Here is a 10,904-nt window from a genome sequence, read left to right on the forward strand (position 1 = left end):
ATGTGGTTTATCATCTAGTAAAAATCTTCCAACGATATCATACGAAGGCGACACAACATGCATATCCCAAATCAAATAAGGATATATTAAAAAAGATAGAACAAAACATATTTCACCAAAACTTTTCTACACTCATGGTCTTGAAGAAAATGACGACATCAATGTACAACAAATTTGTTCTAATGATACTTGACAGACTTATTTACAAAGATATTACCAACTGTAATCTTTGAAAAACTGGTGCACAATATTGGAATGCGACGACTCAAAGATCTCAAGTGATGTTTCCACGAGGGGGAGTAAATATACTTTGTAGAAGTATAATTATATGAAATAGTACTATTTTCCCTTCACTAGGATTTTTTTTCCATTGGGTCTTTTCCCAGTGAGGTTTTAACGAGACATATTTCATATACATATAATGGGCATCTAAGAGGGATTATTATAAATATTATGATAATAGATGTCCATTAGATGCTCATGCTTAGTATCCACTGACCATGTGTCATGCCCTAATTTCTCAAAATGTTGTTCACGCATCTCAACATTACACATATTTAGTGTTCGTATAATTCAACTCTTACTTGCCAAATTGCCTATAAACAATGGCATTTTGTGGATTTTGGAAAACACACATTGGACAAAGTCTATGGAAATTCGAGAAAGTGGAGAATTTAGAGAAATTTTTTATTTGATATTTTATTAATTAATTTATTTTAATATTATATTTTATTCATATTTGTATTCCAATTATGCTTATCAAGTTCACACCAAATATAATTTTTTTCCAGATACACTGTTAATAATAATAATAATAATAATAAAAAAAGAGCAGGAATATGAAAACCGGAGTCGCAGACAGGATCCGAAACCTAATCTTCAGCAATTGGGAACCAGTAGACAAAATACACATACCAACCACCGATCGAGGGGCCACTGGAGACGGAGACGGAGTCGGAGATGGAGAGCAATTTTAACTACGACGAGCACGAACACGAAGTCTATGGTGGCGATATTCCCGACGACGCCGAGATGGATGCCGACCTGGACATGTCCTCTGGTAGAGCCGACGAAGAAGGCTATGATGCTGAGCCTAGTAACGCCAACTCCAAGGCACGCTTTTCCACTTCTTCCGAGTCTCTTTCATGGACTTTTGTCTGTCTCTGATTCTCTGTATTTTCTAATTAATCAGGACTTGGAGGACATGAAGAGGAGGCTTAAAGAGATCGAAGAGGAGGCCGGTGCCCTTCGGGAAATGCAGGCCAAAGTTGAGAAGGAGATGGGTGCTGTTCAAGGTATCTTCCTCTTTCATCTCTGTAATTTAGTAAGTTGGTTCTTGAATCCTGTTTATTGATGTTGTGGGAGGATTTAGGTTACTTGAATTACCTATGTAGTTTGTTTTTCTTTACAGGAATAGACACATTTTTTTTTTTTTTTTTTTAAAAACCTAGTTTTAACCTTTAAGACCGATCACATGTTTTCATATCGAAGGGATTGAATATGGCTGCCCGATTCGAGAATCTGGTTGCGTGAAGTTCTAAGAGCTGTTTGGGTTTATCCTTATTGTCTGTATTGTACTTGAAGGATGCAATGGGGTTTTTTGGTATTCTAGTTTCAGAGAGTCTAGAAATTGGCGTGGTTTGCAATGAAGGGACGTTGAAGGAAAATAGGGGAGTTTTGTGATTAACGAATGTTGTCAAAGAGTTATTTAATGGATTAAGAGTCCCCGGGGGAAGTCTGGTGGTTGGTCTACCACGAGGTTCGATGCCTATCTTTAGTGTCCATATGGCGTAACCAAGGAGTTCAATAATCCCCATTTCTCTTTTTCTAAACAATCAAAGTCCGTTTTAGTATGTAGCAAACTTCTTCATAAAAACAAAACTAAACAACACAAAGCATAGTTAGATATTGAAAATTCTGAAGCCTTGTGAGTTTTCATTTATATATTTGGATGATATTTGACAAATTTCTTCTAATGCTTGTTTTTCATCTGGGTGGAATGGAAGTTAAGTTCTCTCTTGTTTCTTACGTATTCTATTTGATTCTAGAAATTTTGTCATATTTGAGTAAATTTCTAAAGGGTGAAACAATTATGTCGCCCTAATATTGTCAAATTTGTATTATATTTCACTTATCAACGAAACAAATCGATTGTTTTAATGTACCCTCACTTCCTTTCCAGGTGTATGTATATTGCATTTCTAGCTGTTCAAAACTTTATGAACTTGCAGCTTGTGAAATATGCAAGATGCATGTGTTCTGGTGGCATGCATGTATGCTCATTAGATACTTTATAGGATTTTTCCCCCGACGAATATATTACTCCTTTTCTTCTCATCATTTTATCCTCTTTTTGGTGGCGAGAAAATATTAATCAGTGGAAGTTTTGTCTCATACTTCGGTTAACAATCTTTTTAGGGTATGTAGTTTGTTTGTAATTAACTTGTGTTCCTTTTAACATGTAAGAAGATTCATCCAGTACCTCTGCAACTCAGGCTGAAAAGGAGGAAGTAGATTCTCGATCTGTATATGTTGGTAATGTGAGATTTATCACCCCTTTCCTTTCGCCGTGTTATTTTAATATTGAAGTTCTGCAGTACTCATTTCTAGTTTTACACCTTTAACCCTGATCTCATTTTATTTTCTCTTTTGTCATCCGACAAACCATTGCACCTTTACTATTTATACTCGAAGTATCTAATGTACTGGAATAAAATGTTGAGAAGCTTATATACCTGTTAAGTGCCCATTTGATAATCGTTTTATTTATTTATTTTTTTACTTTTGAAAATTAAGCTTACAAACACTTTTTCTACTTACAACTTTCTTGCTTTATTAATACTTTTTAGACATGCTTTCAAAAATCAAGCCAAAATTTGATACTTGATTTTGTCTTTGAGATTCGACTTTGAATTCAAATGTATTTTTAAGGAAGATGAAAAGCTTACCGACAAATGGTGAGGAAACAAAAGTAAATTTCAAAAATAGAAAACCAAAAGCAAAATGGTTATCAAATGATCCCTATCTTTTTTTTTCCTTTAGTTTTTACTTTGAATGTCATCCTTTTTAAATGAGAGGCAAATTTTCATCAAGGAGTCAAACTCAGATAAATAATATAGGGAAAAAAACAGTTATCATTAGGGAATGCCATACCACACCGCAAATTATATAAATTGATTTTAAATCAGGGCCCTCTTCCCAGCCCATCCTCTTCTCATTGAGACAAGTGTCCTCTTTCTTTCTTGCCCCAAACAAATATATTCTTTGTGTTGATTCATCATATTTCTGCCCTTTTTTTATTTTTTTATTTTTTTTTAAAAAGTCTATGGCCTTGCAACAATGAGCTAATATTATATTGAGGCTACTTGAGTCAGCAAGTCCGTAAGGGAGTTGAATGAAGAAAAACCCAATTCAGCATATTGTCGGGTATTAGAGGAATTTGAGAATTAGTGCCCTTGGTCCTCCTCCTCTGCTTTCATGCAGAGAAAACAAAAGTTAGGACTTATAGTCATATTTGGACATCTCTTTTGTAATCTATCCACTTTGTTGACACCCTGCTGGCAAAGGTTCCTAAGAATTGCCATTGCTCGCTTCCTGCTTGCATTGTATTAATCTAGCAAAGAAGTTCAAAATGTTTATTCAATTCTAACTTATCCTGGTTTCTTCTTGTTGCTACCCTTCATGAATTGATGCTGCTATCATTCTGAGCTTCTTGCATTCATTAATTCTTTCCCCAGTGTTATCCTGCCAAAAGGAGCTTTTCCCACCATCTCTGTTCTGCAACTTTAGTTGTAGTGAAGATATCATTGCGATGTTTTAGTTTGCATACTCCCACCAAGGGCTGTACACATTTCTAATCTTCCTCTCTCGTAAACCATCTTTACATTCTTTCATTTTTCATTTATCCTAACCACCACCTAATGCCATAGGGCGATAGACTCTTCTAGAAATCTCAATAACACCTCATTGGGATGAGAGGAACAATCAAACATTTAGAGGGTCTAAGAGATATTGGGAGGAGCTTTAGTCTTTTAGCGAGGTTTCATGCCTCCTTTTAGGCTTTAGTTAGCAAGGTTTCATGTAAATAATTTTGTAATTATTGTTTAGGTCTAAATTGGCTTGATTGGAGACTTTTTTGTGGTAATTTGGCTCTTTTTGGGGTTGTTTTCTTTATGGCCTTGTTCTCTTTCATTTTTGCTCAATGAAAGCTTGGCTTTCAATAAAAAATGATTCCATGTTTTAGATGTGAAATATCATGTTTGTAATAATGAATTCGCAGGATATTTGTTTGAAGTTTATTATATATTATGTGTCAAGTCACTATCAGCTGCTACTAGGAATAATATTTTATCGATAGAATTCTAGGTCTAAAGATATTTTTCTTTTAACATGATCCTAATCTGGAGTCCTGTTAAGTCTAAACGGATGGCAGATTGAAGTGTCATTTCTCCTTGGGCATGCTTTTTTTTTTTGCCTCCTTATTTCACAAGGCTTTCCGATATTATATTTCAATACAAAATGATTTAATATTTCAGTCGTGGCTTTTACTTCAGGTCGACTATGCATGCACGCCAGAAGAGGTCCAACAGCATTTTCAATCATGTGGAACAGTGAATAGAGTGACAATTTTGACGGACAAATTTGGTCACCCGAAGGGATTTGCTTATGTTGAGTTCGTGGAGGTTGATGCTGTCCAGAATGCTTTACTGTTAAATGAGTCAGAATTGCATGGTCGTCAACTAAAGGTCTTTTGAACTCGGATTTACACTCTTTAACTTTTGTTAATAATTTATTTCACTAATACTAATAGGACGCCAATAATGTATGTTATATCAGAGGAAGACGTTGGGGGATGAGAGAAGTCGTGAGTGAAAGGTGTATATAGAGAGGGAAAGTATCTTAGGAGCGTTTGCTTTTGGTTAGTAGAGTTTGCTAGGATTGGGAGAGTAGGAGCTTTCTGCACATCCCGGAGCTTGTACGCCTATTGTGGATAAGGATAACAACCATGGTTCGTTTTTGTTACATTTTGCAGGTCTCTGCTAAAAGGACGAATGTGCCTGGCATGAAGCAATACCGAGGAAGGAGGCCAAACCCTTTTGGCTTTCGAGGTCGCCGGCCTTTCATGCCTGCTGCGCCTTATCCTTCGTATGGTTATGGGTAAGTGCTGAACTACTGTTTTGCTTTTCACTCTATGGTATGGAGGAGACTTTGAAATGTTCATATGCAAGTTGTAACGCAGAGTACCGTTAGTTTAGCTCGCATATATAATCGTGTAACGATTCGACTCCCTAGGACTTAAACTAGGTCGTTACTATAGACATGCATGCATACAATTCAAGTTGACATCTTTTCATAGCTTAGTAAAACTAAATAAATAGCATAAAATAATTAACTTAATTAAAACTAAATAACTGAAATTCATTTAACGATATCCTTGAAACTATAAAACAAAACTAGAAAATTCCTCTGTTCTTTTTTTTTTCCTTTTCTTTTCTTTTAAACACTAATAAATAAAACCTAACCCAACCACCTATTTAGCAACTCAAACCCCTTTCCTTTTCCTTCTCAAAATCCAAAATATTTTTGGATTTAAAATCCTAAATCCTTTTAGGAAAATAATTCTAAATCAATTATCTCAATTCAATCTATTTAATTCTAATTATCTTCTCCAAATGACAAAATAAAACCAAATCCCAATTTTAATTCAATTTCCCAAATTAACTTAAAATGGAATTAATTTGACATAAATTCTAAATTTTCCTTTAATCAAATCTAAATTCCAAAATTCTTCTCTAAGCCAAAACTAAAATTGAATTATCCTTTTATAATAATTCAATTTATCCTCCAAAAATTCAAAATAATTTTCTAATATTACAAAATAACTGAATTTAAATTACATTAAAAAAAATTTGGGAGGTCACAAATTGCCATCTCTTCTTTTGGATATTTAAATCATGATTGTGCTGCATTTCTTTTTAAATGATCATCATTCAGGCGTAGTAGACAAATCGCACTCTTTTAGACCAATCAACTTCTAATGTATATTGTTGAAAGGGAGTTAGATCATTAACTGTACATTTCTTATTCTTCTCTCTTTGCTGATTTGAAGGAATTTGTGGAATGATATATTCATCTAATTGAAAAATTCAATTCCTTTCACTGTCAGCGCTTTATAATGTTAGTTTTTATCTTCCTACTTTATGCAGAAGGGTTCCAAGGTTCAGGCGGCCGATGCGGTACAGACCGTACTAGGAGATACAATTCTCGTACTAGTACCGCAAATTATTATTCGGGATCTACGGTTCCTTCATCAAGGATTCATTTACCATCTCTATAAATTGGAGGGTGTGGAAAACATTGTAGTTTATTGATGTTTCAACAATCCCACTTGAGTTTTTAATGAACTTGGTAGCAGTTTCTAGCTTGAGAGGGTAAAGATTTGTGGTTTACATTTTGTTGGCTCTGGAAGGGCTAAAAAAAACCATGTTTTCAACCATTAGAGAATTTGGAAGAAAGAAAATTAAGGAAACTAAAGAACATATCCTTGTGTATGGTGAATTGGAACTGTTGAGGATGTAGAATTCTTTGTTATTTAATAAGTAATTATAAGTTGATGTGATATGTAAACATCATTTTCCTCTCCCCTCTCCAGTTTGATAGGTATAACAAGTAAATTTGTAGGTTGGTTTATACCAATTTTTTTGATTATTATTATGAGTATTCTTATTCATATTAGATTAAATAAATGTATATATATATATATTAATAAAAAGATGTTGGAGATATCTATGAATAATTTTTTTAATACAACTATGGGGTGGGAGATTGAACATTCGATCTTTAAAGATAAAGGTCATGTCAATATCACTAAGTCAAGTTCATATTGACTATCTATGGGTATTTAATATCAATATCGAACCATTCGTATATCGAATCTTCATTTAGCTCTCTCCTTATGCAACACAAACCATTTTGGCGACTCTCTTTGGTACATGTGTTTTAGTTAAAGAGTAAGAGAATCTAAATGAAAACCCTTTTTTGTATATTAATATCAAAACGATTAAAATCACTTTTATTATTATTATTTTTTACTTAACAATAAATTACTTTTTAAAAATATAGTTTTAATTTATAAAAGTAAAATTAAATATTAAATTAATTGGGAGCAATTGAACGGTGTGTTTGGAGTGATTTTAAAAAGTGGGAGAAAATCGATTCGGGCTTTTATACAATTGTTGGCGCGGGCATATTTCGTTGTGTTGCATTGGGTCATCGATTTCAATCGCCATTGTTGAGAGCTCTGAAGGATATCGCCATATCGCTCCACTACGAATCTCGTTACTTCTTCTTATTTTTGGGTTCAATTTGAACTTCCATTGCACGATAGTTAAACTTCGACTACCAGATTCAATGGCTTCTAACCCTGGATTAAACGAAGAGGCTGCTGGTAATCCATCATCGTAAGTGTGTTTCTCTTTTCATTTTCGTGTTCTATCATTTCCCCCTCCTTCTTCTTCTCTCTTTGACCAATTCTTCTTTCATTTTGGGTATGGCTTTAATTCTTCTTTTCTGTTCTGTTCCCGAGGGATTAGTTTATTGGGCTCCTTGTGAATTGATCAATTTTCCCTTTCTGTTCAGGCCTACTAGTGTTTACAAAGATCCGGATGACGGACGGCAGCGGTTCTTGCTCGAATTGGAATTTGTTCAATGTCTTGCCAATCCAACTTACATTCATTGTAAGTTTTTGCAGAATTTAGGGTTTCTTTAAAGGGAGTTAGGCCGATTTCTTATGCTTGAAACTTCAGCTTGAAGTGAGGAAAAAGCTGTTGGATGTTCCAAAACGATGGAATTTCGAAACTGAAGCGTTTCTCTAGTTTCTTCTCGTTGTAGTTAAAAAATTGCTTTCAAACTTTTTTAGTTGTGTTTAGTTTCAATTTGGATTTTTAATGAGCTGACTAGACATGAAACTGTGTTTCACATGAAAAACAGTCAATCCGAAAGTAAATTCTACGTATTTCTTCTAATGATAAAGTAGATTAAACTTATGTTTATAATAAATGTCAATGTAAGATTAAATAAGCCCTTGGAATGGGTTCAAGCTGGTGATGATCGATGATTTAATATCGTACGAATTTTCTTGACAATCAAATATAGTATGGTTACAACTATTCTGTTAGAATAGTTGAGGTCTAACAAGCTAGATTGAACGTTAATGGATATGAAAGAAAAGGAACTGCTAGCTTGAATTTTTATCATATAATATCTCACGTGAACCATGTGCTTTGTTTGAATTTTGAACATCATTTTCTTAGTTGCATTTTCCTGTGAAGTTTTGATTTTTGATTGATCAATGGGAAGAAGAAAATCACAATGAAAGATCAGATTTTGACATTCAGAACCGGAGTTCATTCTAAATTTGCATCTTCATGAGCTAGAGTGAAACTTTTTCTTTTATGCATGTCGCCCGAGTCTCTGACTACTGCTGGTGCTGTGACCTACTGTTTTTACTCCAAAAACAACTTATAATTTATCAGAGATCGGTGCTTGTCTGCTTGATCTTTCTGCCTATTAAGACATGCTAGCATTGTAAAATTTCTTACAGTGGTTCCACATATAGTGAATTTCCTTGAATTTTATTCTTTTGATGATATACTATGGTATCTTACGACTGAAGTACGTTTCTGAAGTTGGAACTTAAATTTTTTGTGGTAGTCATTTTCACGTACTCGCTCGGATATGCCTCTTAAAGAATGATGTATTTACAAATTGGTATTGAAATGTTGGAACAAATGCTTTTTCTGCTCTCAATTCCGATAGCTGATCATCTAGTTTTATACAGATCTGGCTCAGAATCGTTACCTCGAGGATGAAGCTTTTATTGGTTACTTGAAGTATCTTCAATACTGGCAACGCCCAGAGTATATTAAGTTTATAATGTGAGTCAGTTCTTTCCCTGAACTAAAGAATGAGAATTGATTGTGCTTTTGGTATTGACGTCAATGTTGTTTCTAGGTATCCTCATTGTCTTTTTTTCCTTGAACTTCTACAAAATTCAAATTTCCGAAATGCAATGGCTCATCCTGGCAACAAGGTTAGCTTCTGTTCTGTTTTCCCTTTCGAGATCGGGGATAAATATTTAGTTGGACGGTGAAGTTTTTGCGTGCTTGTGTCTGTGCACATCTCTGATAATGTTTTGTTTCTGTTTGTAATGAGATGACAAAATTTAAAGTGTCTTCCATGTCCATCAGTTCACGAGAGATATTTGTTGCTTTCCAAATGGTTTGCTCTTAATATGCTGATATGACCCCTTTTCCTTTTTCCTAGTATTTTAACACAGTTGCATCATTTGGAATTTCTTAGGAATTGGCACACAGGCAACAATTTTACTTCTGGAAGAACTATAGGAACAATCGTTTGAAACACATTTTACCACGACCTCTGCCTGAACCTGCAGCATTACCACCCCCAGTTTCTGCTCCACCTCAAGCACCTGTGCCTGCCCCAGCCCCCGCGATGGCAGCTTCACCAGCTGGTACACCCGCCCTTTCTCCAATGCAGTATGGTATTCCTCCTGGTTCTGGACTTCCAAAGAACGACATGAAGAGCGCAGGAATTGATCGACGAAAGAGAAAACACGTAATTTATCACATATCATTTGTTAATTTGTCTTTTAAGTTATCAATGCACTCTACTAAGTAGATTAGAGGACATGCCTCTTCCTTTAAACCTTCAAATTCTCATTTACTTCTTTTGTGATTTGACAGGAAAGAAGTATGGGGTAGTTGGTTTCATTAGTCAAAACTAGGGTGAATGCTGGAGCAGCTCATGAGGTAAATCTGGATACAGTGAAAATTAAAGTTCAAAGATGATGGCTTTCATAAACTTTCCATGAGTTTTCCTTCACTTGGGGTCGTGCAAAATATCTCTCTTGCAAACTCATGAACACAAGCGACATGAGCTCGATGTTTACGGGTTTGCGTATGTTCATGGAAGAAGCTCTACGTGGCATTGGTATAAAACCATTCCTAAAGAATCCTTAAAAAAGTTGCTTCATCTATATGTTTGGTTATTTTAGCCATCTATACTCTCTGGTAAGCAGTTCCTTCATTAACAATCCTTTTTATCTCCCTATATTTACTACTTGGACAATTTTCTGGTGTAGCATGAAATGCTATGGTAATATGTGATTATGATATGTAGGAATATGTATTGTAGTCAAGGTTAATGTCCATGTCGAAAATGTGATCCCAATTTTATGGAGATGGTGGAAATATCGATAAAATGTCAATGGGGATGAATATTCATTAAGAACAATAAAATTTTAAAATATTTAATTCAGTAAACAAATATTTTATGTTATTCAAACATTTTCTGTTAATGATATTTTGTTGTATATTTTTTATGTTTCATGAATTTTTTACTATATATCGTAAATGTCAATTTTGAACTCATATAAATATGGAAGTATCTTGTAAAATTATTTGTCTTTTACAATTTTTACTCGTTAACTTTATCCTAGACATTCTTATTCTTGAATTAAATTCGATCATAACAAAATATACTTGACTGATGACCCATTATAAATGATTTCAAATGTTTTCCCATCATACTTATAATTTTTTTAATCATAAACATACAATAATTATATATAGGCCAAGTAATAAATACTACCACTAAATTTTATTTACCGGACAAAAGAGTTAATGGGTGTAAATGCCTTTATTTAAGGGTTTAATCCATCAACTATTAGCTATCACCAAGTTGATTTTTTGTCCAGCATTTTTAGAGGATTTTTACTTTATTTTTTAAATGCCAAGTTGATTTTTTGTCCAACATTTGTACAAGATTTTTACTTTAGTTTTGAAATGTTAAAAGGCTTTTAATAAATATGGTTATTTGAATGA

At 34.1% G+C, this 10,904-nt stretch overlaps 2 protein-coding genes across 4 annotated transcripts; both read left to right on the forward strand.

The window, feature by feature from the left end:
- Window positions 1-827: 827 nt before the first annotated feature.
- Window positions 828-6,642, forward strand: LOC120068438 (polyadenylate-binding protein 1-like). 3 transcript variants are annotated; one of them, XM_039020208.1, is made up of 6 exons: window positions 828-1,113; window positions 1,193-1,295; window positions 2,467-2,540; window positions 4,554-4,745; window positions 5,033-5,157; window positions 6,207-6,642. In XM_039020208.1, the coding sequence occupies exons 1-6, from the start codon at window positions 961-963 to the stop codon at window positions 6,250-6,252; spliced, it is 693 nt and encodes a 230-aa protein (XP_038876136.1). In that variant the 5' UTR covers window positions 828-960; the 3' UTR covers window positions 6,253-6,642. The 3 variants fall into 3 exon arrangements, with proteins under 3 accessions (XP_038876136.1, XP_038876145.1, XP_038876154.1); XM_039020217.1 differs by having other exon boundaries at window positions 830-1,113; window positions 2,470-2,540; XM_039020226.1 differs by lacking the exon at window positions 828-1,113 and having other exon boundaries at window positions 1,220-1,295; window positions 2,470-2,535.
- Window positions 6,643-7,207: 565 nt separating this feature from the next.
- On the forward strand, window positions 7,208-10,365 carry LOC120071838 (mediator of RNA polymerase II transcription subunit 31). Its single transcript, XM_039024234.1, has 6 exons — window positions 7,208-7,460; window positions 7,639-7,736; window positions 8,840-8,936; window positions 9,013-9,091; window positions 9,361-9,636; window positions 9,765-10,365. The coding sequence occupies exons 1-6, from the start codon at window positions 7,411-7,413 to the stop codon at window positions 9,780-9,782; spliced, it is 618 nt and encodes a 205-aa protein (XP_038880162.1). The 5' UTR covers window positions 7,208-7,410; the 3' UTR covers window positions 9,783-10,365.
- The last annotated feature ends 539 nt before the right edge of the window (window positions 10,366-10,904 follow it).

The sequence above is a fragment of the Benincasa hispida genome, chromosome 1 (assembly GCF_009727055.1).
Source record: "Benincasa hispida cultivar B227 chromosome 1, ASM972705v1, whole genome shotgun sequence".
NCBI classification, from domain to species: domain Eukaryota; kingdom Viridiplantae; phylum Streptophyta; class Magnoliopsida; order Cucurbitales; family Cucurbitaceae; genus Benincasa; species Benincasa hispida.

Coding starts and splice junctions, on each gene's coding strand:
- LOC120068438 (XM_039020208.1), top strand. CDS start 961: ATGGAGAGCAATTTTAACTACGACGAGCACGAACACGAAGTCTATGGT. Junction 2,541..4,553: donor GATCTGTATATGTTGGTAAT/GTGAGATTTATC, acceptor CTTTTACTTCAG/GTCGACTATGCATGCACGCC. Junction 5,158..6,206: donor TATCCTTCGTATGGTTATGG/GTAAGTGCTGAA, acceptor TACTTTATGCAG/AAGGGTTCCAAGGTTCAGGC.
- LOC120071838 (XM_039024234.1), top strand. CDS start 7,411: ATGGCTTCTAACCCTGGATTAAACGAAGAGGCTGCTGGTAATCCATCA. Junction 7,461..7,638: donor GCTGCTGGTAATCCATCATC/GTAAGTGTGTTT, acceptor CTTTCTGTTCAG/GCCTACTAGTGTTTACAAAG. Junction 8,937..9,012: donor GAGTATATTAAGTTTATAAT/GTGAGTCAGTTC, acceptor TGTTGTTTCTAG/GTATCCTCATTGTCTTTTTT.